The sequence below is a fragment of the Salvia miltiorrhiza genome, chromosome 4 (assembly GCF_028751815.1).
Source record: "Salvia miltiorrhiza cultivar Shanhuang (shh) chromosome 4, IMPLAD_Smil_shh, whole genome shotgun sequence".
In the NCBI taxonomy this organism is placed as follows: Eukaryota; Viridiplantae; Streptophyta; class Magnoliopsida; order Lamiales; family Lamiaceae; genus Salvia; species Salvia miltiorrhiza.
Window position 1 is genome coordinate 3,698,442 of NC_080390.1, and position 27,492 is coordinate 3,725,933.

Genomic DNA, 27,492 nt, shown 5'->3' on the forward strand with positions numbered 1-27,492 from the left:
TTCTCAAAGGAGACGAGGCACTCATTAGTGAAGACAAACTTCACATCCTTCTCTAGCAAAGCACAAAGTGGCTTGGACAGCTTGGAGAAATCTTTGATGAAGCGCCTATAAAATCCTGCATGACCAAGAAAACTACGCACAGACTTCACAGATGTAGGAGGAGGCAACTTCTCAATGGCTACGATCTTGGCTCGATCTACTTCCAAACCTTGGGCAGAAACTTTATGCCCCAACACTATGCCCTCACGAACCATAAAGTGGCACTTCTCCCAATTAAGCACTAGAGACGTCTCCTCACAACGCTGCAATACTTGAGACAAATTTTCCAAGCAATTATCAAAAGAAGATCCAAAGACAGAAAAATCGTCCATAAATACCTCCATGATATTTTCAATCAACCCATGGAAAATCGCCATCATGCAGCGTTGAAAAGTGGCAGGAGCATTGCAGAGACCAAAAGATATCCTCCTAAAAGCAAAAACGCCATAGGGACAAGTAAACGCGGTCTTATGCTGATCCTCCGGGGCTATCATAATTTGATTGTAGCCCGAGTACCCATCCAAGAAACAGTAGTACTCATATCCTGCCAAACGGTCAAGCATCTGATCAATGAATGGCAAAGGAAAGTGATCCTTACGTGTGGCTGCATTCAAAGCTCAATAATCAATGCACACGCGCCATCCTGTGACCAGCCTCGTAGCTATAAGCTCATCTCTCTCATCCTTAACCACAGTCATGCCTCCTTTCTTGGAGACTACTTGAGTCGGACTCACCCACTCACTATCAGAGATGGCATATATGATTCCTGCATCCAACCACTTAAGCACCTCCTTTCTCACAACTTCTTGCATGGCTGGATTCAAACGTCGCTGCGGCTGCACCTTAGGTTTGTATTCCTGCTCCAATAAAATACGATGCATGCAAATAGAAGGACTAATTCCTTTGATGTCAGAAATAGACCATCCTATAGCAGACTTGTATTTCCTCAAAACTCGCATCAACTTCTCCAACTCCAACGGAGATAAATAAGCAGACACGATAACAGGAAACGTTTCATTCTCACCCAAAAATTGGTACCTCAAGTGCTCAGGAAGCGGTTTCAGCTCAAGTTTGGGTGCAGCTGCAGCTGCAGCTGGCGCAGGAAATTCTTTTTCTTTTTCCACCGCCTTGTTTCCTCCATCAACAGGTTTGTTAATATCCAGGAACGGAATAGGCTCAATAGGATGACTCTCTACAGCCTCCAGCTCAGCAATGTACTCCAAAATCTCATCACACGCCTCATCAAGATCGGAATAAGGATATAACGATTGTGTGATGCACTCCTCCAAAGGATCCTCTACAGCTGCAGGAAAATCCACCACAGTATCAATTAAATTGCAATCCTCAACTTGTGGCTCAGCTGGCTTCTTCATCGCATCATAGATAGACAACGTCATCTTCTCATCATTGACACGGAAAGTAAGATCTCCCTCTTGCACGTCTATCAATGCACGGCCTGTAGCTAGAAACGGACGCCCTAAAATCAATGGAGTATTTTTGTCCTCCGGCATGTCCAACACTACGAAATCTGCAGGAAAAATAAATCGCTCCACCTGCACTAGGACATCCTCCACAATTCCCTTGGGATATGTGATGGAACGATCTGCCATCTGCAATGCAATAGATGTAGGCTTGATATCTCCAATCTCCAACCGGTTGAAAATAGAGAGAGGCATCAAATTGATGCTTGCCCCTAAATCACAAAGAACGCGGGAGAAATTCTGCCCTCCAATCACACAAGCTATAGTAAAACTGCCAGGATCCTTTTGCTTCAAAGGTAGCTTTCTTTGTAGCACAGCACTGCATTCCTCGGAAAGATTTATCGTCTCATATTTCCCCAACTTCTTCTTGTTGGAGACTGCGTCCTTGAGAAACTTGGCATAGCCTGGCATATCTCTCAAAGCATCAAGTAAAGGAATGTTGATGTGAAGCTTTGAAAACATCTCCATGAACTTGGCTAACTTCTTATCCATCTTCGGCTTTGCCAGGCTATTCGGAAAAGGCGCTACAGGCTTGTACTCTGGCCTGGGAAACGTAGGAGCAGGATTGGGCTCTTTCACAGCAGAAGAGCTCGAATCCTTCTTAGGGGGAGGCGGCTGTTTCGCTGCAAGCTCCTCCAAGTCATCATCATCGTCCTCCACTACTTTGCTTTTTCCCTTGTCATTCTGCAGCTCTGGAAAATTCTGGTACTCAGTCCCGCTTCGAAGATGGATCGCATTACACTGATTTTTGGGATTAATTTCAGTGTTGCTGGGAAATTTTCCTGGTGTGTGCTGTGCAGCTGCTTGGTTGGCCATCTGACCAACTTGATTTTCTAACATCTGCACCTGCTTAGAAAGTGCTGACACATTTTGCTCCATGCTGAACATTTTGGTTCCTAAGTTTGCCGAGTTTGCCTCCATTCCGGTGACCTTCACCAATACTTGCTTCATCATTTCCTCCATTGAATCTTTCTTTGGCTCATTGATTACTCCCCCACTAGAAACAGAAAATCCTGGTGGAGGTTGCAAAGCATTATTGGGATTTGAATAGGAAAAATTTGGATGATTCCTGTTATTTGGATGATATGGGGGATTTCCACCCGGATGTCCCTGATAGTTTGGTCTATTGAATTGGTACTGCCGCTGGACATAATTAGCATCTTCAAACTGCGACACATCAGGTAAACCCGGCTGCTGAGGAATTTTAGCTAGCAGTGCCTTTCTCTCCAACTCATACTGCTTCTGAAGAGCTTCATATTTCTCCTTAAAATCATCTCTCTCCTCATTCACAGCTGCAATTCTTCTCGTGGGATTTCTGTCATTCGGCCATTGATAACTGTTGGAGGCCATCTCTTCTATCACACGATAAGCCTCCTTTGTATTTCTATGGAGAAGACATCCACCTGCAGTAGCATCCACCATACTTTTTGTCAGACCAGTCAAACCATTATAAAAGTGAATGATTTGTTGATCTTCCGTGAAACCATGTTGTGGACAATTCCTGAGCAACTCACGAAATCTTTCCCAAGCATCGTGAATGGTCTCATCTCCAAACTGGGAAAAGTGAGAAATCTCTGCAATGATTTTCTGAGCTTTAGAAGCAGGAAAGTATTTTGCTAGGAAAGCTCTACACAAATCCTCCCATCCAGTAATAGCACCTCTGTCCAAACTCTTGAACCACTCCTTCGCTCTGTCTCTGAGAGAGAATCCAAACATCTTCATTCTGATGGCATCAGGTGGCACTCCATTCTGCTTAATAGTGTCGCAAATATCTAGAAACTGAGTGATGTGAGCATGCGGATTTTCAGAAGCCGCTCCACTAAACTGTTCAGCTTGCACCATGTTTATCAATCCCGACTTCAGCTCGAACGTGTTAGCCTGCACAGTTGGTCCCCATCTGCCTCCTTGAAATTGATCAACCCGAGGCTGATACATGTGATTCAGTGGTGGCTCTGGTGGAGGAGCCCGGTTGCGCTCTCTCTCTTCGTCTAGCTGCCTCTGAAGGTGTGTCACGGCTCGCACAAGAGTTTCAAGGTCCATGTTATTCTGTTGCTCTGCCATTGCTTGCTTCTTTTTTTCGTGGTTGTCTCTTTTGTACTGCTTATTAAGATTGCGCAAAGTCTTGTTAATTTCAGGGTCAAACTCAAAAAGAGGGTTATCGTGAGATCTTGTGTTCATACGCAACCTACAGAAACACACTTTAAAAATTAGAACAAAAATAAAAACAAATAAAAACCTGAAGTACTATAAAGTCCTATCGAAAATATTAAAGCAATTTCTTAACAATCCCCGGCAACGGCGCCAAAAAGTTGATCACTATTTTATTAGCAACAAAAATACCGCAACTAACACGGTGTAATCGTAGCACAGAAATAGCAAGCAGAGTATCGTATCCACAGAGACTGTAAAACGAAATTACTTTATCTATCTCCTAAACAGACTCTCACAGTATGCAGGTAAATGAAAGCAGGAAGGTTTAATTAACTTAAACTAAAACGCAAATAACAATAATTAAAAACACGTAGGAAAATTCGAATATTAAAAGACAACTGATCCTAGGGTAGTAAATTCATTAACTAAATCCACATAATAAATCTATTGATCCTATGTACCAGTTTAATCCAGTTATGATGAGAGATCACTTAATTAATCAATCACTCTCGCTAGAGCAGCAACGATCGTAGATTAGTAAATTATCTATCTCCGTTAGGTCTCAAGAAAATCTACTAACTCCCAATAGCTCCTAAGAATAGCTCCCTATGATCCACCTATCTCCGCTAGGTCTCAAGGTTAAAATCATATCATACATTCCTGAATCCGCTAAACAGTTATCTCCGCTAGGTCTCAAACCGAATAGCTAAACATGCAAACTATTGATCAGATAATTCACAAGAAATAAGCACCAGGAATTATGAATCATAAACTGGAAGGCACAAAGGTATTAACAAATAAATCACATAAATTCAATCAACTATTTACAAACCCTAGAATCAGCTAAAGGGAAACTAGCCAGACATGCTGAAATATAACATAAGCATAATTAAATAGAATGCAATTATAAAAACTAAATTGTATAAAAACCGAATGAAAAACGATTGTAGCGGCTTGAATCTTCAGTCTTGATCCAAGCCTTGAAAACTAGAAAGCAATGAAATTCTGAAAGCTAGAAAACTGAAAAATAAAATCTGGGAACCCTGAATAGGTCAAAAGATGACCTATATATAGTGCCAGGGTAAAACAACAGAGTTTGAGCTCGAACAGACTTTGAAAAACGCATAAAAACGCATAAAGGCGGACAGACGGCGACCCCTCGGCGGGCATCCGGCGGTCGCCGGTTTCTTCACGGTTTTTCCTCTTCACGCGGCGGGCGCCCGGCGGGCGCCGCCCGATCGCCAGCCACGCCGATTTCTCGGCGGGCTGAGCGGCGGTCGCCGGCTGGGTCGCCGGCCCGTGCTTAGAATTTCCTCTTCTGCCGGCGGTCGCCGGCTGGGTCGCCGGTTGATCGCCGGCAACTCCGTTTCCTCCTTTTCTCGAGCTCTTCAAGCTCGTTTCATCGATTTTCGCATCCGGAACACTTGTAACTTGATATTTGGATCTTCAACATCCATATGTAGCTTTCAAAACACTCAAACCTATAGCAAAATGACCAAAACCATACCCAAAAGCAATATTACAAAAGAATATGAAACTTAAAGCAAATGATATCACAACCAAGCATAATTCTAGCACTTTGAACACTTAAACACTCCTAAAAACAATGCAAAATGAGTGTTTATCACCTACATAAAATTCGTACATTAAGAAATGTTTATATTTTATACACTTAAGAGTGTTTTTATTCTAGCCCATCCCTATATATATATATATATATATAGGGGCGCGCTCCAGTGAGACCCCCTATTTTTCGTGAAACACTGAGGACAATGAATAAGACATATAATTATACTAATGAACAAGACGTATATCTAACGAACAAGATGTATATACTGATGAAAAACAAAATTAAAAAAATGGTAATGAATAAGACATATATACTGATGGACAAGGCAGTATATACTAATGAACAATACAGTATATACTAATGAATAACAAAATTTAAAATATTTTGCTCTCTAGGATTCGAACCCTGCGAAAAAAATTCTCCCTTCAGAAACAATATCAGTCTTAGGATTGATAAAATAAACGCACCAGATCGTGCCTTAAATCTCACTAAAATTAGGGGATCTCATTGAAGCGGCCCCTATATATATATTCTAGAAGATGAACCATGTTTGGATAGGTGGAGAAAACTAATACTCCATTATTGTAATATCCTATCTAGCTAATTAATCGCATCGCCCATGAACAAGCGCCTAATGAATCCCATGCACGAAGTATTTCACATATTTCTATAGCACCATTTACGTATTGCTACCATGAAAAATGTTGTTGTTGAAACATTGTTTTAGTTACAATTTCACGCACATTTACATTCACGCAAATTAAGTGACTTTGAACATCAACTTATTAGGGGAAGTATCGTATCATCTTAATTACACTGTGCTATCTTGTTATTGTAACATAAAACATTATAACGAAGCCGTCGTTTAGCCTCGCACAAATAAAAGTCTTGTGCCCACAGCTACACTAGTTAGCCGCAAGTCCAGGGTCGAGTTTTCCACATACGGCACCAGTTGTTGAGTCGAATTTTAATCTCAATAATAAATAAATAAAAACAAAGACAAATATTAAGAATTTTACGTGGTTCGATCATAAAGATCTACGTCCACAAGAGATTGCCGGAGTTTTCACTATATTTGATGAGGTAATTACATTTACAAGATGAAATGGTGAAAAGAGATGATCTTAAGTTACACACGAAAGTCCTATTTATATAGATTACAAAGTAAACCTAGTCATAAAGCCACTAATTAAGATGATTAGAGCATCCGCAATGGTGCCTACTCGATAGCCTACTTGATAGCTTACTTGATAGGAGAGGACCACATTGAGTAACCTACTTTTCATTTAATTTTAATTGCTCAAATTTAAATAAAATAATTTACTAATAATTAAAATTGCATTAAATAAAGATCCTAAATATTACATCAAAAAACACCTAAAGACACATTAAAAATTACTTAAATCCTAAAATATATATTTAAAACTAACATTAAAATATCTAATTTCAAAGAAAAAAAAAGAGAAAATGGGTGATTCTCGGGTATACTCGAACAAACGAGTAAACGGGCTACTCGATGCTTGAGCTACTCGAGTAAGGGGCATCGAGTAGCCCGTTACCGATGCTCTTAGGCCCAAATCTTGTTACAATAATCCTTATTTTTGGAGCTGGACTGTCAAAGTTGAGGCTGAAACAAGATGGAGGCAGAGTTGAACTGTCGAGTATAAGACATAGCTGAGCTGTCAAGTATGAGGTAGAGCTGAGCTGTGCGAGACATAGTTAAACTACCAAGTAGGAAGTAGAGTTGAGCTGAGTTGTGGCAAGACATAGTTGAGCTGCCAAGCAGGAGGTAGGGCTGAGCTGAGCTGTGCAAGGTATAACTGAATTGTCAAGTATGTCGGAGATAATTCTCCATTTTTATTTTATCATTTTGTCTTTTAATCTAATGCTAACCACTAGACTTGACCTGAAGAGGTGGGCATAATATCGCCCACATCACCGTTATAAATGACACAACTTAAATAATACACTCATATGAAATATAATGGTATGTTTCTATTTTGGATAATAATTTTACACTATAAATAATATGGTCCTACACACTTTTATATTTTTTTGCACTACATCTTATTCTTTTAAATACATGTGCTAAAAAAAAGGCCATCAATACTAGGTGTGCATGATAAAAAAAAAATATACATTTTATATTATGTTGCGAGATTAAAAAAAAAAGTAGAGACATGTAAAAAATTATCCTCTCTTCGTCCCATAAGAGTGTTCATGATTGTTGGTGCTGCAAATTTTAATAAATATTAGGTGGATATGTTGAGAGTGGAGAAAGTTCATTTTATTATAAAGTAGGGATAAACAATAAAGAATTGATGATGTAGTGTTCAAAAATGGTAAATGCACACTCTTGTGGGACGTTCTCAAATGAAAAAAAGTGCGCAATCTTGTGAAACGGATGGAGTAAACTCTAAAAGTTAAATTTGAATGTTATTAGATTAAATCAGAAATTATAAAGTTAAAGTGCTTCAAATTGCATCATACTTTTGGATTCATAATTTTAGTCGAAGAACTCTTCACGAACACATTCAACTTTTGTTTTTCTAAAAATTGCAAAACATTCCCTCAACAAAAAAAAAATAAAAATTGCAAAACAATGTCTAAATGAAACATTATTTTTTTTTTAATAATAAAAAAAAGAAACATTTTGGAGTCGGAAATAGTAACATGAAAAGCGAAGGGGCAAATATCTAATTATATGAATATCATCATTCATTGTAGAGAAACAAACCCTAGAGTTAGACACTATCCCCAAATCCCCTGCAACAAGTTGAAGAATTTGCTGTCGGAGAAGATGAGCGTGTATATGAGCCGCCTCTTCCCCAAATCTAATTCAAGCTTCTTCCTCCAAAGCGGGAACGCCCTCAAAGCCAAAGCTGTGCGCCTCAGAGAGGACACCTACCTCATCGACGCCGGCGTCGGCCGCCCTAGGACCGCCTTGCCAAACGAGTTGATCGATCCGCCCAAATCCGCTGGTCCGGCCGCTTTCTCCACCAAGGTCGGCTTCCTCAACCCCACGAGAGGCGAATCGACTGTGAAAAACTCCCTCCTGCAGCGATGCTTCGTCGATTTGGTGACCGGAGATTCCCGGACGAAGCAGCACGCGGCCGCGAGGTTCGACGACATGGTAGGGCAGACGGACGCGGCCTGCGGCGGCGAGCAGCCGCTCTTGCTGCCGAGGAGTTTCAGGAAGCAGCGGGCGTGGACGGAGTTGCAGCATAAGTGGAAGTTCAATCGGAAGGTGAAGGGTTTCATAGCCGGCAAAGTGAGGGGAGGCTACTCGGTGGGGATCGCCGGTTACCTTGCGTTTCTTCCGGCTCGAAATATTTATAATAGAAGGGCTGACGGCGATAGGTTCGTGATTGAGAACTTATCCCCTAGGAATCTTGTAGTTACTAAAGTAGGCTGATTGTTTTCTTGTCCATGGTGAATTCGGGTTAGCTTTTTACTCAATTCCTCTGCTCTCGGCATTAATTGTCTTTGAATTTCTTATGGGATTGGGCTCTAGATGGGCGTTTCTTGTCCCTTTGAGTTTGAGTTTATGATGTTGCCTCTTGTGGCCTAATAATGCATGAATATGAATGATATTCGATTGAAAATGAGAATGTGTTTTACTTGAACGTTTTCTGAAGAACTGTGATCTCTTGTAAGACCTGTTGTTAGGAATCTTGTTTGAGTTGGCAAGCTTATAGCTTATTTCTGTTCTGCAAATCTGCATTGCATTCTATACTGTATTTAGATGTTTCCCTCTACATCTGTCCAAGATATTCCTACTAGGTGCTGAGGAGCTATCTTTACCAATTAGGACTAAAGATGCAGTGGTGAAATCTTTTCCTCTTATTTTATCATTGCTTTGACATAGACAGTCCTAGTTCCTCTTGATCAGTATCTACGGTATAGGCGATTATCTCTCACTCTCTCTCTGTGCACGCGTGTAGATGTGTACATGTGTGTAAGTGTATCTCCTCCCTTTTTGTGTTTGGGTTCAGGAAATTAGCACCTCTGCTTATTATGCTTGTTAGGTGCTGAATTGCATACAGCCATGTAGGTAGCTTTTAAATATAAATAAAAATTGCAATAGCAGACATATATGATGACTGGAGTTCTGTTAGCATTGTTGCCCATCAATATCTTTGTTTTCTTACTTAACTCAGAGGATGACTTGATTAATTGAGTATGCTAAGTGATATTTAAGTATCAAATGAATATCATTGTTGGTGACTTTATATTCTACTTACGGATATTGCCTTGTAAATATGCAAGACAATCATGTACTAGTTATTTTCTTATTGTCTTGATATTGTCTTCTTAAATATCATTGTTGGTGACTTTATATTCTACTTACGGATATTGTTGCTGACTTTATTTCTACTTAAGGATATATGCTAAGATATATTGTCTTGATATTTAAGTTTATTAGGCACTTTTCAGTATTTTGGGAGCAACAAATTGGAATTTAGTTAGTTTAATTGAAAATCATGTAGTTATTTTCTTATTCTTAGATAAACTGCAGAGCACCTCTCAGAATATGTGGGTAACATTATTGTGTCTGAACTTGGAAATTATCACTTAGATGAGTTATTTTCAGCTCGTGTATGTATAATGTCATATGCACTCAGTGAGCTGCACATAAGGACCAAATGGCTAATTGATGGCCAACAAGGACCTGGGCCTACCTAAGTAGGATTAGAAGGGGCAATCTTGCCAATCTATTTTTTAATATGGGCAATCTGGTTGATCTTAATCATCGAAGAGTTTCATTCAGGCTGAAGGGATGTTAGCTTAGAAGTCTTACATCACTGGTCGATGCTATTTTTGCCCCTTTTCCCAGGTTTATGTTGACAATGCTGAGAATTATACATATGATGATGAAGTGCTTAAGAAAAGGAATTTGCAGATTGCAGAAACAACAATATGCATCTTCGTTGTGCTTTACATTTTTTTGTTATTTTTCTTGATGTTGGTGGTGAATCAATAACTACTATGGTACTATGTTAATGTATTCCTGTTATATCTTAGTCTGCTAAATATGTTTTATGGGTGTAAATTTGATGCTTCAACGTTCTTGCAGCTGAAGAATAGTGTAAATTTTCAGAGCTAGAGTAAAATCAAAGCAAATACTAACAAATTTCGCAAAACGAACATTAATTAAAAAAAAAAAAGAGAATAATATAATAAATATTTCTTGAACAAGAGTGCCAACCCACAGCAAATGAAGAACCTAGGAAACTCCATGACTTTCAAGTACATGGCTATAAACACACACCATAGTCGCTAGAAGCACGACCTCTTGCACGCCCAACCGCCATTCTCTATCTAGCACTTCAGAATGATTGTTTTCTCTTAGATAAATTATCGAGCACGTGCGTTTGTCTAAAGCGCAAGCTACTAATTTTGGAATGATTCTACCGTTTCAACCTTAAATCAAATTCCAAAATTCACTCGTATTGTTTCGTCATGGCCGAGAATCTGGAAAAGATAAAAAAGAACGCAATTATAGTTTCGTCAATCTAATTAAATAGTACTTCATCCGTCTTAACTAACTTGGTCAATATTTCTTTTTGGCCGTCCCAACTAAGTTGATTAATTTACTTATATGGACCATCTAATCACTTATTCACTTTATTATCGAATACACTTGAAATACTAGTTTCTTAAATTTTCGGGTTAAGGTGCAGATAGGCCCCTTAAGTAGAGGCCCTTATAGCGTTTTGCTCCCCTTACTCACTGTGTGTGCAACTAAACCCCTAAAGTTCAAAAAAGCGCACAAATTGGCCCCTCTGACCTGACGCCGTTAGTCAACGTTAGTTAATTATTATTTTTTTTTATTCGCGTTTTTGGGGCCCACTTATAACGATTTGCAACGGCCCTTTAATTTGGGCATTTTTCAGAGAGAAAGAACCCTAATTGTCGATTAGGATTTACGAAATTGAGAGATATAGTCCAGAATTCTTCGCAATAGGTTAGGGTTTCTCCTTGTTGTTAGTAGTCGACCTCTTACCATGAGTTTGAACTCAAGTTGTGCATCTATCTCCTCAAGGGATCGGCGGCAGAGGGAGAACGAGTATGAGGGTAATGTCGTGCATTGTTTTTGTTTGATTAAAGGCAAGAAAATGAAAGCCCAGATAAGCACGTCATGGACCGAAGAAAATCCGGGAAGAAGGTTCTATGGGTGCAAAAATTGGAAGGTAATGGTGGTTTTTTGACAGCATATTTGTTTGTCATTTTAATTGTAGCTGCAACTGTCATTGGAAAACTTTGTTTCTTGTTTGTAGACAAAAAATTGTAAATTTTTCGAATGGCACGATGAACCGATGTGTGAGAGAGCTAGGGAAGTGATAAATGTGTTGAAGAAAGACAACTTGAAGCTCACAAACGTTGATGAAAAATCTGCCACCCACATTGATGTTGAAGCTGAAATTGGTATTCTTTGGAACATGATTGAAGGTTTGAAAGAAGAATCAAAAAGAGCTAGAAGCAGAAATAGATTTATTTCTAGCATTTTGATTGTATCTTGGTTGGTGTTCTTGTATTTAGTTGTGGCATAATGGTTGGTGTTCTTGTATTCTAGCTTGATGAACATATGTATCTTGCTTGGTTTGTTATGCAATGAAGTATTCTGTTTTCCATATGTATCTTCCTGTTAGTTTTTTGTTTATCTTCCTTCCAATATTTCTATCCTGTTTTCCATAGTTAATGGGCAGACAAAAGTTGTAAATAAGATTCATATCATGATTTAAACATAAAAGGCAAAGGCAGATTGTAATTTGAAAAGAGAAACTTCATTCATACATCAAACCCTTCAAACAAAGTTTCATGGTTATGACATGTCAAAAACAGAATTCACTTCAAAACACTGTTGTTGTTTGTTGGCTGAACAACGTTCAAAAAATAGAGGTTGTTGTTTGCTTAACAATCCAAAACACTAGAAATTTAAGTGTTCAACTGCCTGTTGTGGATCCAGCAGTAGAAATAACATTTAGTTTCCTAGGAGACCTTCTGAGCATTGGTGGCTGGACTTCAGTTTGAACTTTTGGAGCCTTCAAACGCTTTGATGCAGCCGTCTTCATCTTCGAGCTCTCACCAGCTGATGTTGGGACTCTCTTCATCTTTTCCATTCTTTTTTCCCTTCTGAGCTCTCTTTCATTGGGTATGGGAAACTTCACATTTGGTTCACTTTCTCTTTGTGTACCCTCATTGATAACTACTGATTGGGATCCTCCGGGCTGTAACAAAGAATACAATCTTAATAGTGTAGTTAAGTGAATAAATATGTGTAAAGTTCCCATCAGTTAGTGTATCTTACATTGAGTACTTGTTTTCCAGTTTCCAAATTGACATAAAGTCCAAGTCCAGCTGCTGCTTTTCTTTTAGGCTTAGATGAGGTAGAAGCCTCTGCATTTTGGTCTACCTGCACATTTAATAGAAGTAAGTAACATATACACAAAGCATATTTGTTAGCATATTTGTAAGTACCTTCTTAGGGTTCAGTAAGCATGAGTTTTTCTTATGAGTTTCACTTCCACACAGGCTGCAATGTTGTGCCTTTCCCACCTTTGAAAGCTTGTGCCTATGTTTCGGCTCATTAGGTGCCCTCACCCTATTCTTCTTAGGCCTTCCTATCTTCTTTTCAACAGGGGGTGGTTCTATTGCATCCTCTTCTTTCACATTCCAAAACTTAACTCCAGGTAATGGTTGGATGGAGTGTGCATATGCTCTGGCATAGCTATCCCTATGGTACCACTGACTCATGGCAGGTAAAGGATCCATCTTGCTTGAAAAAAAAGCAGCAATGGCATGGGAACATAGGATACCAGTTAGTTCCCATGCCCTACATGTACATGTCTTTGTATCCACAAAGACTATGTGTCTGTCTTCACCATCAGAAACCTCATATCCATACTCACCATTCCACACCACATGACAATCAACTGAATCAGTTTTGTTAGCCTCAAACATTTTCATTGCATTAGGTGCCCAGTCAGTTTTCCAACTTTGCAAAGCAACTTTCCTATCTCTAATTCTTTGCATAGCCAACAACCTAATATCTTCTAACATGCTGATAATAGGTTTATGCCTAGCATCACTTATACTAGAATTAAAAGATTCAGAGCAGTTGTTGTCTACCATATGAGTTGAGCATCTAGTGCTTTGATAGGCCCTACACCAGTGTTGTTGCGGATAGTGTAAAAGCTCATCTGCTGCCTTTTTGTTTATGGATCTCAGCTTTGCCATATTCAGTTTGAACTCTTCATCAAACGAGCTCCAAGCTGCAATCCAGAATCTCTTTTTCATTTCCTCTCCTCTCCACTTTTTACTCCAGTTGGCATATATATGCCGTGCACACCACCTGTGCTCAGCATATGGAGTAATATCTTTCACAGCTTCCACCAAGCCCTGTAGAATCAATTCTTAATCAATTATATGAACTAAAACAGTTACACAATATAAAAGATTGAAGAAGCATACCTTCTGCATGTCAGACATCATTGTGATCTGCTCCCCTTCCTCTAGATGTAATTCTTGTTTCAAACACCTCATAAACCATGTCCAATTATTCTTGTTCTCCTTGTTAACTACTGCCCATGCTATAGGTACAATTCCATCATTGCCATCTTTGCCTACAGCAGTTAAAAGGCACCCAAAGGTAACCCCCTTTAAATGGCAGCCATCAAGACATATGATCCTCCTACAGCCCCCCAACCAATTAAGTTTCAAAGGCTCCAACATCACAAATAGCCTCTTAAAAACTCTTCTTCTGTTCTGTAATTGCTCAACAGATAAAGAAAGTTCCATCTTTGTTCCAGGCATGACTTCTTTCACTTTTTCAATGTAGGCACACAACCTATTAAACTCTTCTTTATAGCTGCCCTCTAGGTTATTAATGATGTCTTTCTTTGCCCTCTTACACTTGTGAAGACTTACATGTAGCTTGAGGTGCTCCTTCACATGGCCTTGCATGTCTTTACTTGTGAATTTAGGATTTCTATAAACTGCATTCTTGAAATACCTAGCCAAATAACCCTGACTTGCACTAGGGACTTCTCTCTGCTTATTACAACTGTGGTCTGCATTTAAAGTCTTCACTCCTAACCCCTCCTTATCCCCATCCTTAGACACCAATATAACAAATGGACATGAAGCTTCATTAATACAGACAACTCTTATTCTTTTAGGTTCATTTTTTAAGAACTTTAGTTTGTACCCAAACTTCACACCGTAGGCATGTATGGCATCCCTAGCATCCTTTGCATTTGCAAAGGTCATGCCTAGAGCAAAACTACCCTCCTCACCATCTTGTACAGTCCCAATCATCTGAGTACTATCCTCTGCCTCACTCTCTGATGATTCTTCACTATAAACACTTGAATCACTACAATCTCCCTCATCAACCTCACCCTCTTCTATGTGCCTATCTTCACTCTCTGCCTCAATATGAATCCCCTGCACCCCTGCCCCATTCCCTTCTACATTGACAGTTTCTAAGTCCTCAATATCATTTTCCTCCGAAAACATGACTAGTGGTGTGATAGAAGGCATATTATCTCTATCATGATCAGCAAATAGTAGAACTTCCTCTTGGCCAACTAACTCAAAGTAATCAAAAACTTGGTGACAATGCTTAGAATCCCTAAGGTGAATTAGACCATTCTGGATTTTGTAATCCTCATCACACGCATATACTTTGTTAGGTTTACTTCCATAACAGTTTTCAAATTCATCATTAATCCGCTCTAAAGTCATATTTTCAACTGTATCATTTATCTCATTAGAATTAAAACCGTCATAAAACAAGTCACCATTGGCTTCATCTTTTTTCCAAATACCCCAATAGTTGAAAATAAACTTAAGAGGAGGCATGCTGCACAGAAATACAGAGAAGAAAAACCAAAAATCACAAATTTGTTCATGCGACAAGTGAAGAAGAAAAAAATAATTCAAATCATATAAGCTTTGCAGGTTCTATTCAACCATTTTTTTCACACATATTTCTCAACGAATACTGACCTTCAATCGCGCTGGCTCTTTCAATGGCTCGTTGTTTAACTTGCTTTCCTTCTTCGTCTTCCCAAAACCCTAGTTTCTTCTTGGTGTCTTCGATTAGGATCTGCAGAATAAGATGTTTCGAATGCTTGAGACGATTGGAATACAAAGGTGGGTGGGAAGCCCTTGTAAATGCCTTAAGTGGGCCCCAAAAACGCGAATAAAAAAAATAATTAACTAACGTTGACTAACGGCGTCAGGTCAGAGGGGCCAATTTGTGCGCTTTTTTGAACTTTAGGGGTTTAGTTGCACACACAGTGAGTAAGGGGAGCAAAACGCTATAAGGGCCTCTACTTAAGGGGCCTATCTGCACCTTAACCCTAAATTTTCATACCGAAAATTTGATAATCAACTTAGTTAGGATAGAAGGAGTAAAGTATCATTCAATCTAAATAAATTATATAAATTGAAAGGTTTAGATTCCAAATCACAATTCTCTCGCTTTGAAGTCGGAAGTCGATAGTCGAGTTATATTTTGAAGAGTTAAGGTGTGGATCCACCCCTAAAGTGGACACCCCTAGAGCGTTGACCCCCCATTCTCGATCTTGGTGCAAAAACCTTCCCCATAATCTAGAATAAGGATGCATTTAAACCCATAGTCCAAACGGCTATTTGATGCTATTTCCTTTATTTTATTTTATTTTATTTTATTTTATTTTATAGTAGGTCCCACCATTTCTTGTCCATCCTCTGCAGCAGCTTGGGGTCGTCTTCGATGGCGGAGTAGACGCGGCAGAAGATCCTTCTTCCCGAATGTGTTCTTGTTGTTGTGCATCCACACTTTAAAGACGCCCTTGTCGACGCTGATTCGCCGCAAAATGAGTTGATGGCATCATCGTCTTGCTTCTGCATCTTCCATTCCACTTTCTCGGCGAATTCCAGCATTTTCTCCTTTCTGGAATTGGGTGAATTTTGTGCGGTAGCGCTTGCGGCTGCTGGAGCTGAGCATGGGGGTGGAGCCGGGGTTAATAGTGGAGAAGATGAAGGAGTGGTGGTTGCCGTCGGGGGGAGGGGCGGACAGGCCGTGGCTGAGTGCGAGGAACATATGCAACGGGGCGGAGATGGGGAATTGTTGGGACTATTTCCGCCACCGCGGAGAGGGAGAGTGCGGTGGCGGTGGTAGGGCTGGTACTCGAGCGTCGGGGGGCACCGAGAGGGGATCCTCCAGGTCGTGGCGGTGGAAATTGCGGAGGTAGCCTCATGTAGCGCATTTGAGGGAGGTCGGCTCGGCCGGGGACGGCATGAACTCGTCGCAGTCGTCGACAGCGTGGTCGCCGAGTGTGGCGGTGTGGTTCTTCAGGCAGAGGATGGATAAGAAATTGTGGGACCCACTAAAAAATTTAAAATTAAAAGGAAATGGCGTCAAACAGCCGTCTGGACTATGGGTTTAAATGCACCCTAACCCTATTTTGAATTAGATTGGATATTCGTCCCCAAGGGGACACCAAGCGGTGCAATCTCCTGAGTGTGAACAGTGAGGTCCCGGGTTCAAACCTCACTGCTCCCCCTCCCCAACTCCCCCAAGTTAAAAAAAAAATAGATTGGATATTCGATCGATTGTGTAATGTGTAGTATTCTCTCAAATATTGCAATTTTAGATTTTGACCCCACAAAAGCAATTAAAACCCATAAAACTCCCTTAAACCCTTCCACAATTTCCCCCAATCCAATGGCACCCAGATTCCCCACGCGCCTCCTTCTCCGCCACGTCCTCCGCCGCCAAAACCAGTCGCCGCCCGTTCCCTCCCGCCACCACTCCACCGCCGCCCTCATACCTAAACCCCACCCCTTCACACAACCCCTCTTCAATCCTCACGGATCCCCCACCATATTCAACCACCCCCAACACCCAATTCTCCGGTTCCAATCGACCCGGCCCGGCCGCTCTACCCGATCCAAAAAGCCCGACATCGCAGCCCGCGCCCGGCAGCTCCAGACACGCCGCCTCTGGACCTACGCCCTCACTATCAGTTGCATCGCCGGATTCATAGTCATCGTGCTCAACCAATTTCAGGATCAATTGGTCTTCTACGTCACCCCCACAGAAGCCCTAGACAAGTACACCTCCGACCCCAAGAAATCCAAGTTCCGCCTCGGCGGCCTTGTGCTCGAGAACAGCGTCGCGCAGATCCCGTCGTCGCCGGAGATCCAGTTCGTCATCACCGATCTGATCACTGACATTCTGGTCAAGTACGAGGGCAGCCTGCCCGATCTCTTCCGCGAGGGGCACTCCGCGGTGGTCGAGGGGTTCATCAAGCCGCTCGATGAGGAAACGAAGAAAAAGGAGGAGGCGCTGTTGAAGAGCACAAGCAAATTGGGGGTTACCGAGAAGGCGAGAACGTTGGAGTGCTACTTCGCAGCGACGGAGGTTTTGGCGAAGCACGACGAGAAGTATATGCCGGCTGAGGTCGCCAATGCGATCGAGAAGAACAAGAAGTTTATTGAGGGGCAGGAGAAGAATGGGAAAGAAGCTTCGATCAATGCTAGTGCTGGTGCTGGGGACGTGAAGGCGTGATGAAATCACTCTTTCTGGTAATGTATTTTATTGATATTCGAGAATTTTTCTTGGATTTTGAATGAGTTCAGTATGATTTTTTACTCAACTCCTCTACTCTCGGCATTGTCTTTGAATTTCTTATTGGATTGAGTTTATGTTGCCTCGGTATGATCTTGTGGCCTAATAAAGCATGAATATGAATGTGTTTACTTGAACGTTTTCCGAAGAGCTGTGATCTCCTGTAAGACTTGTTATTAGGAATTATGTTTGATTGCATTCTCTCTCTACTGTATTTAGATGTTTCCCTCTACATCTGTCCAAGATATTTTTGATGGCGAACTACTATTTGTTATTTTGAAGAACACCAATTAGGTCTAAAGATGCAGTCTTGAAGTTTTATCTAAGTTACTAGATGATTGCATAGTCTCTCTCTTTCTCCCAGAGATCATGGTGTTCTCTAGTTGGTTCTTTTGTTGCCAGAATATTGTGAATGTGCAATCTATATCACATTTGGTTACAGAGGAAAATGAAATCCCAGTTGAGAACTTGAGATGTGATATGATGGAATTGCACCACCATGTATTGTTTTTTGCTGTGAAGCTTGTGGCGTAGCCCTCTTTAGAGATTTTATCCAATGTTCTTTATTGGTTTGTTTGATGATTTAAGAACAATTTCAACAGAAAGTTGTTATTCTGAAGCAGTGTTATAATGAATGCTATTTGATCTTTGTGCAAGAAGTCTTCTCCGTTTATTCTTAAATTTGGAGAATTTTCTGTTTCTGATGAAATAAGGTTCCTAAGTATGGTTTCTGATCTTTTAAGTTAGTTTATTTTGGTTTTGTCGCCATTTTTATTTAGTTATAAAAATTTAGAGTTTGTATTCGTTATAAAGCTTTCTTGGTTATTTAGAAAGACAAGGATCAAGTGATTGAATAAAGAAGGAAGATTGTTTTTAATACAAAATGTTTTTGACTTGTTTGAGTAAGAACTGAACATTGCCCCTAAATAGCACATTATCTTTTGCCGTTGGCGTTGAATCATTATTCTTTCTTACATACAACTATTTTATACAGAAGCTATTTGTAAACATCCCAGAGGATTTAATTGTTTGTGCATTGAGAGTGCTATTTGGTATGTCTACTTTCTGAATTTTCATCAAATTTTATTTTTCATGCTTTGGAATCTCTGTAATCAAACATTCTCTGCGCTCCTAATCCACTGCAACCGAGGAAAGGTACTCGTATTTCTGCTCTGTTTCTAACTCTTGATGATATGATGTCTCGGTTTTTTAACGCATCCACCTTTGTTGAATGCAGCCAGCACCGGACTGGTTGTCTCGCGGGGATGTCGTAGGAAGTGGTGAAATTGGTGCCTGGCTTCAATTTTGACGAGTATCAGAGGTTTGCTGCCGATAAGGCTAGAGTTATAGATCAGAGATTCATGGAGTTATTGACATTTCCAGAATAAAGAAGCTTTGATTCTTTCTTCCTGTTGTGGGAGATCATTGCACTTTCTTTAATATACCCCACTCTTCTGGGATTAATCCATTTTAGAGGAGAGAATTACTATTTTTCATCTTTTTCTTTTCATTTTCTATAAAATAGATAAGCCCTGTTAAGATCGAACAATCCATGATTATTCATCCTTGCATCATTCATTTTCCCATTAATATGCGTGACATCACATATAATATAGTATGATGGCCAAGAAGAAGGTGGCTGATCGTCTTTTTTGCTCAATGGAATTGATGATTTAAATTCATACAATCATTGACAATGCACATGGAATGATAATCTGGCTTGTATCCTTCCAATAACCGACGAATTATTTGCATTCAAATAATTGAACACCCACCTAAATTAAGGAAGAAACAGAGTGACGCGTATACCAATTTTGTACGATGAAATCACTGCTATTATTCTTAATTTATGAACAAATCTCCTTGAATCAGGGATACAACAAACTGCATTTCTATACCCAGAAAAACGACAATGAGTTTAGCTGGCAATAATAGCATCCTTGTTTTGTAATTTGCAACTGAATTCTGTGAAATTTGGTACATCCAATTGTCATGATCCTAACCAAATGCACGATCTTAAAGTATACGAGTTGTCGATTAAACTCATTTGAATTCAAGAAGTGGGTTTCAAATACACATCAAGACATGATAACCCACTATTTTTGGAATGATTCTATTCTTTCAAACTCAAATCAAATTCCAAAATTCACTCTGTTTCGTCGTGGCTCAGAACCTGGCTTTAGGTCGACAGTGCAAAAACAAAAGTATAAAAACCACTTTTTTCTTTTATCAAAAATTAACATTTTCGCCAGAAAAAAGAAAAAGAAAAAGGAAGCAGATGAACCCTACAAAGAAAGAATAAACAGCTGGGAAAAATCAAGTGAAAACTTAGTATATTAATAAAACCAATCAGCCAAAACAGCACATTCTACTTCCCATTTATTTATTTCACTACCCAAATTCAGGCGACTGTCTCTACAACAAATCTAGTGTACTCCTCCCACTTCAAAAAAAAAAAAAAAAAAAAAAAAGTAAATATTCACAGCTTCTGTTTTGACTCATCCGAAACGATTTGGACTCAGGTGGTATTAGTAGAGAGCATACAATTGAAGATCCGAGAGCAGGCGTAGCGCAGGCGCGGATATAATCTTACAGTGTGAGCGCTGGATTCCTTCCACATAGCCTCCATGGTTTCGACGAAGAGATTGAAGCTCCTCACCGGCGGGATGTAGAGCGTGAGCGGCACCGCCGAGAACGCCACCGCGAAGAACAAGTGCATCACCATGTATTCGCTTTTTTTAATCGAAAGAGGAGAGAGAAATTTGATGTTATCCTGGTAAGGAAATAGACTTGGCAGCGAGCGAGGTGGGGCTATAAGAAGATGGTGGATATTAGTGAAAGATATAGAAATAATGAGTTGTTAAAATCTTGAGAGAATTTAGCGAATAGTAGAGTAGAGAGGTGCGAGAATCAGCTTTTGGTGTGAGAGAGAGTCAGCATATGTCCAGAACGTTCCTTGGTTTCTGTGGGCGGAATTTTATTTTATTAAGATTAATTTCTTCATTCCCCTAAAAAAAAAAAAAGATTAATTTCTTCATCATTTATATTGCCGACTAATAGTAACAAGGTTTACTATATGCCGACCAACAAGGTGGTAAATCTCCTTCGGTCAACACCGAATTCAATATTTTTATATTGTCGCTGCAATAAATAATTATATAATTATAAATATAAAAATATTTAATAACAACACTAATACTTCATCCCTTCTACGAATCTTGAATCACTTCTTTTTGACACGAGCATTAAGAATTTGAAAATTAATGTTTTAAATGTGTAGGTAATAAAGTAGAAAACTGATTAGGCAAGTGTGTAGGTAATAAAGAAAAAAAATGATAAAGTAAAAAAATATACTCCCTCCGTCCACGAAATAAACTCCCAGTTGGGGTTCGGCACGGAGACTAAGAAAGCTGAAAAAGGTGGTGTAAAAGACTAAAAGGGTAGTGTTTATGTATTGTGATTGCTTTTACTAATCTTTAACTAGCAATTTGATAATAATAATAATAATAATATGAATAATAATAATAATAATAATAATAATAATAATAATAATAATAATAATAAGGATAACAATAATAATAATAATAATAATAATAATAATAATAATAATAATAATAATAATAATAATAATAATAATAATAATAATAATAATAATAATAATAATAATAATAATAACAATAGTAACAATAACAACAACAACAACAACAACAACAACAACAACAACAATAATAATAATAATAATAAGAAGAATAAGAATAATAACAATAATAATAATAATAACAATAAGAATAAGAATAATAATGATAATAATAATAATAACAATAATAATAATAATTAAAACAATAATAATAATAATAATAATAATAATAATAATAATAATAATAATAATAATAATAATAATAATAATAACAACAACAATAATAACAATAATAATTAAAACAACAACAACAACAACAATAATAATAATAATAATAATAATAATAATAACAACAACAATAATAATAATAATAATAATAATAATAATAATAATAATAATAATAATAAGGATAATAATAATAATAATAATAATAATGATAATAATAATAATAATAATAATAATAATAATAATAATAATAATAATAATAATAATAATAATAATAATAATAATAATAACAACAACAACAACAATAAAAATAAAAGTAATAATAATAATAATAATAATAACAACAACAATAATAATAGGAATAATAATAATAATAATTATAATAATAACAACAACAACAACAACAACAACAACAATAACAATAACAATAACAATAACAATAACAGTAATTAGTTTAGGGGAGACTAATCTATATAATATATAAAAGAGCAGTTTAACGTTAAAATTTTAGCGCCATTTTTTAAAGGGATTTAAAAAGACGTTATTAACTTTCTGCTTGAGATAACCGCAGATTTATAGATAACTTTATACGGTTTTTATCCTTAATTCCTTCAAAGAAAAATAAAAACTACCCATGATCCCATTATTTTCCGTAACTGAAACTCTCTCTCTTCTTCTAAAAGATACCTATCTATAAAATACAATCGCTTTTCACTTCTTTTCAGCCATCGCAACCGCTGGTCTGCTGCCATCTTCCGCCTCTCAGTTCGCCGCCGTTACCTATCATCCACAGCATGAACGTCACTGTCATTAGCACCGTTTTCCCATCTAACTTATCGACATTGTCGAGTCGTGACCTCGCCGGACCGTTGTACCAGTTTGGCATTGTTTGATAGCTACCGTCGTCCGGCAGAACAGACACCAGCGTGCCCCCACCCCCGGCTATTAGTCAATCAATACAGAAAGTACCATCATCAACTCCTATTTCTTTTATACTATTTTCTATTTCAATTTCTTTAAATTCTTAAACTAATTTTATAGTTTTGTTAAATACATGAATTTGATGTGTATTTATAGATGAAGGTTTGAAGTTGTTACGGAAGTTGGTGGAGTTTTAAGGTTTCTCACAATTTTTTGAGGTTTTTAATATTTTAGTTTTTATATTGTAGATTTCGAATAATTTCTATGTATCTTTTCGGTATTAGATCTCTGAATATCTCATCCACTGAAAGCTTTGATCGATAGATTAGGTTCTTCGAATTTGCTTTGATCATCAAATACGGTGATGAGCTCTCACAGTTGGTATCTATCCACATGATAGTGCATTATGTGGTAGAATTGAGAGTGTGGATTGCCCCTATATGTGAGTTGGTTTTATTCCAGCATGGATGCGATTCTTCCAGTATTTGTGATCTTCCACTTCAGGTATGTAGAAGTGGAACTTTTGTAGTGAACTGGGCTAGGAAGATAATTTCATTTTATAGTCTGTTGTGCGGAACAGAGCAATCTGGAAAAAGTCTTTCAACTGGTGTTACCTATAATATTGCGCATATTCGAGAAAAGCTAACAGTTTGGGAATGGTTGGTGAAAGATTTGGCTTGCATCATCCAGACTTGCTGCCAGCTGGTGTGTCTCTTCCTCTTAGGCATGTAAGCTAATACCTCATAGTTGCGATGCTTATTTTCTCTAAGTTCTATGGAGAACAGTTCAATTTTATGTTCACATTAATGATTATAAATGATGCATCGTGACTTGGTATGAATAGTCTATTGTTTCCTACAATAGGGTGTTGATGAGTGTTGAAGCGAAATTATATTTATTGGCCTGAATTAAATACCACAATCATCTTGCTCCAAGGCTTGAATTTGTATAGTATTTATATTCTATCTTTAAGACTGATTTTGAGTATGATGATTCTCAGTAGGCATTATGAATAATGGCTTCCCAGCTCTTTTTTTTTTTTTTTTTTTTTTGCGCTCCAATCTAGCCTTTGGAGTTACTTTTCATTAGCTATCATTATTTATCTTAATTATCCCCCCATATGTGATGTTGTAAAGTTATTACAAATTTTCATTTGTTGTACAGGCAATAGATAACTGCCGCGAGTCTCCTCCTACAAATTGGCCAGCTGCTGCATATGTGCTACTTGGTCGTGAAGATTTAGCATTGCTCCATTTGGAGATACTACAAAATATCCCGAGCTTAATTGTACATGATCAAATTTAATCTTGGGGTCTACACCTTACATGTTACCGCTACATCCAATGACTATACCTTCCTCAGTTTCTGATACACTTGAAATGAATAATTCGAATCTAGAGGACATAGATAATTTTGAGGGACCGATGTTGATGGAATGGAACATATTTTCAATTCTAGCACGCAGTTACACTATGGTCATGATCTCCGCCTTAATAATGGGTCGAGAAAACACAAAAAGAAAAATAAATTAGGCTTCTACTATTTCAGTTGAAAAATATGTTTGATTAGGGACAATATATTGTATTGCTATTGTGTATGAATATTTATTGTAATATAGTGTTTATTAATGATTCTATGTATTTCTTTAGATCTTATTTTTTTATATATATAATTTAACGTTACTATGTTTTAATTCATGCTTACTTAAAAAAATGTTTAATACATGTTTAAATAAAAATACAATGAAGATTATAATTAATGTTAGTTTGTTAATTTTTATATGCATTAGTTTGAAAATATTATTACTTTCAAAATTTATAAATAGATTGTGAATGAATAATTAAGATTATTTAAAATGTCGTTTAATTTTGATGTTCACCGTGCATCGCACGGGCGTGCATACTAGTTACATAAGTAATGGTGGAATAAAGTGGGCTCAATAGATAAAAGTGTAGTAAATTTAAAAGCAAGGGAGGGTATAATTGTCCAAAAAGCAGAGTAGGAGTTTATTTCGTGGACAAATATTTAAGAGCAAGTAGGAGTTTATTTCGTGGACGGAGGGAGTATAATTGTTAAGATAAGTTTAATTAGAACCCCCTTGTTTTTTCCTTAATTCTTATTATATATAGAAATGACTTAAGATTCGTGGGACGAACGAAAAAACAAATTGACTCCAGATTCGTGGGACGGAGGGAATAATAAATATGACTCATTTTTTATTTTTTTTATATGAGAATTAAAAATTAGATGTAAATCAAATATATGTGATATGGCTCACAATTTTGTAAAAGTTAAATATTACCTTATGAAAATGAGTCGTCTTTAGTGGGAGGACTCAAAATAAAAACGAGTCATCTTTAATGGGACGGAAGGAATACATTCCTAAACATTATTTAATTTTGAAGTTTAGAGTTTAATTTTACTGTTGAACATAAATATGCTAATGTTGCACACAAATATGCATGGATAACTTAAAAAGTTTGATACTGATATCAAACTTAAGCTTAAACACAAAAAATGCATAATGCTAAACATAAAAACGAATAATAGTAAATAAAATAATCTATATATAATATTCTTTTTATAAGTTATCTTGAAGTGATCTCTTCATACTTTAATTTCATATAGAGGAAATTAATCGATATATATATATATATATATATATATATATATATATATATACACACACACACCTTCAAATTTCAAAAATCTTAATTTCAATTTTTGAAAAAATTAATAATTTATTATGAAAGAAAAGAGGAGACAATGCTAGCGGGGAGAAGAATTTCGAACGAAGACATTGACGCTACTATCGACCATGCACCTCCATCGCCGCGTAAAATAGTGGAATTTCGAAGTAAGAGAAATAGGTTGGGGAGAATAAGCGAAATAATTGTTTGAACACAAAATCCATATAGTTAAACATAAAATGTATAAGTATGAGATATGTGTGAATTTAATAATACCTTGCGCATTTTTTTTCCTTCAGAAATTGCTATTCCTATATTACGCCTTTGCGTTTTTTTGGTGTTGGTATGTCTCTACCATATGTCGTGTTTTTATGTGCCCACATGCACAATATGTAGTCAAAATTTTTTATACTTTCTATGGAGGGGTATTTATCATAACCTGACTCTATAATTTCTATCATTTTACTATTATACTCACTTTCTATTGTTTGTCTTTAAGAATGGAGGAAAACTACCATTAACCCATATAGGGATATAAATGAGGTAGGGCAGGGTCGGGTATTGCTTTCCCACCTCCATACCCGCTCCAAAAATTCACTCCCAAACTTGATTCCATACCCGTTTAAATCGAGGCAAGAGCGGAGATTATCCGGTGGTGGAAGGTACCTATCGAGTGCCTGTCAAATATTATCTTTTTATATTTTATTTTAAAAAATAAAAAATAATATTTAAATAACAAATATATTGATCCATCACAACAAACATAAAATTCACGAAAATTTTAAAATAAATAATAGTAGCCCAGATATGTTCTTTAATATCACAAAATAATTATTAAATTTAATATATTTTATCGGGCCCTCGATATTTTATTAAATTCGTAAGTTCATAATAATGTTCGTTGGTTTCCAGAATTGAAAAATGAGGAATTTACCGGATTTCCTAAACTAGGGTCAGCTTCAATGGAGACCACTTCCCTATATAGAGAATAGAGACCAAATCAGAGCCATTGATCTCACCAAAATCAATGAATCAGATTCATCCGAATTCTTCAAGTTTAAGAAATCCCGTAAATTCCTCATTTTCCAATTTTGGGAATCAACGAACATTATTATGAACTTACGAACATACTAATGTTCGTATAAAAAATAAATGAACATACTAATGTTCGTCGATATGTTCGTATAAAAACAAATGAACATACAAATAAAAATACTTGTGTTCGTAAGTTCATAATAATGTTCATTGGTTCCCAGAATTGAAAAATAAGGAATTTACGGGATTTCCTAAACTTGAAGAATTCAGATGAATCTGATTAATTGATTTTGGTGAAATCAATGGCTTTGATTTGGTCTTCATTCTCTATATAGGGGAGTGGTCTCCATTGAACTCTTCCCTATCTATATATATATATATATATATATATATATATAGGAGAGGTTCAATATGAGAACCCTTATTTAAAATGAGAATGAAGAACCATGATCATTCCTTTGATCGTGAAGTTCTATTGTGGATGCAAGATGTGTCACATAGGTTCACTGTTAAATTTAATGCGTTCAAAAGAACAAAAAAATTGAAATTTTCGCTCTCCCCGGAATTAAAATCTAACTGTTGCATTCATCCTTATATCGTAAATCTTCATAAGTAAAGAATTTGAAAATAATTCTAAATTCTAAATAAGAGTTCTCATTTATACCTCTATACTTTTTTTTTTAGAATTACAAGTGCTATCTAATATATAATCAAATCAGCAATTCGCACGCAGACGAGATCTCTATACCATATAAAAGTGAAAAAGCAACTGAACGCATGCGGAACACTACCCACACAGAAGTGAAAAAACTACCCGCACACAGGCGGAATTGAACTCAGACCTTTCATGAAGGAAAGTCTTTGCGTACCTCAACTTTGTCGCTTGAGCTAGGCCTAATCGACTAAATGTCTATATATGTTAGTAGGAAGAATGAATTTATTATATCACTTGCGTAATCATAGACAAGAAAAAAAAATGTTTCATTCTTTTTAAGCGACGTACATTGGATCCTAAAAAATATGCTTAGCTTTTATCTTTCATTTGATAGAAATTGCGAGACAAAAGAAGTAAACGATACTGTGATACAATGAAACACATGGAGAAAATTAAAGATTAC

The 27,492-nt window shown here is 37.4% G+C and overlaps 2 protein-coding genes, 1 long non-coding RNA gene, 1 other non-coding gene and 1 pseudogene across 12 annotated transcripts; 3 read left to right on the forward strand and 2 right to left on the reverse strand.

The window, feature by feature from the left end:
* Positions 1-3,000: 3,000 nt before the first annotated feature.
* LOC131024030 (small nucleolar RNA R71) lies at positions 3,001-3,107 on the forward strand. Its single transcript, XR_009101625.1, has one exon. It is a non-coding gene; the product is annotated as a small nucleolar RNA R71 (small nucleolar RNA).
* Positions 3,108-8,041: 4,934 nt separating this feature from the next.
* Positions 8,042-8,656, forward strand: LOC131021161 (ribosomal protein S1, mitochondrial-like). Its single transcript, XM_057950252.1, has one exon. The coding sequence runs from the start codon at positions 8,042-8,044 to the stop codon at positions 8,654-8,656; it is 615 nt and encodes a 204-aa protein (XP_057806235.1).
* A 3,434-nt stretch (positions 8,657-12,090) lies between these two features.
* On the reverse strand, positions 12,091-15,618 carry LOC131022286 (uncharacterized). The gene is made up of 3 exons (XR_009101220.1): positions 15,474-15,618; positions 15,256-15,355; positions 12,091-12,473 (listed from the first exon to the last, which is right to left on the reverse strand). It is a non-coding gene; the product is annotated as an uncharacterized LOC131022286 (long non-coding RNA).
* Positions 15,619-15,774: 156 nt separating this feature from the next.
* On the reverse strand, positions 15,775-16,921 carry LOC131021162 (zinc-finger homeodomain protein 10-like; annotated as a pseudogene).
* Positions 16,870-20,694, forward strand: LOC131022244 (cytochrome c-type biogenesis protein CcmE homolog, mitochondrial-like). Of its 9 annotated transcripts, none has more exons than XR_009101191.1 (3): positions 16,876-17,823; positions 18,861-18,918; positions 19,104-20,694. XR_009101191.1 is itself a non-coding variant. In XM_057951711.1 (2 exons), the coding sequence occupies exon 1, from the start codon at positions 16,961-16,963 to the stop codon at positions 17,804-17,806; it is 846 nt and encodes a 281-aa protein (XP_057807694.1). In that variant the 5' UTR covers positions 16,876-16,960; the 3' UTR covers positions 17,807-17,823; positions 19,104-20,694. The 9 variants fall into 9 exon arrangements, 2 of the variants coding, with proteins under 2 accessions (XP_057807694.1, XP_057807695.1); XR_009101193.1 differs by having other exon boundaries at positions 19,108-20,694; XR_009101188.1 differs by having other exon boundaries at positions 16,877-17,823; positions 18,861-19,021.
* The last annotated feature ends 6,798 nt before the right edge of the window (positions 20,695-27,492 follow it).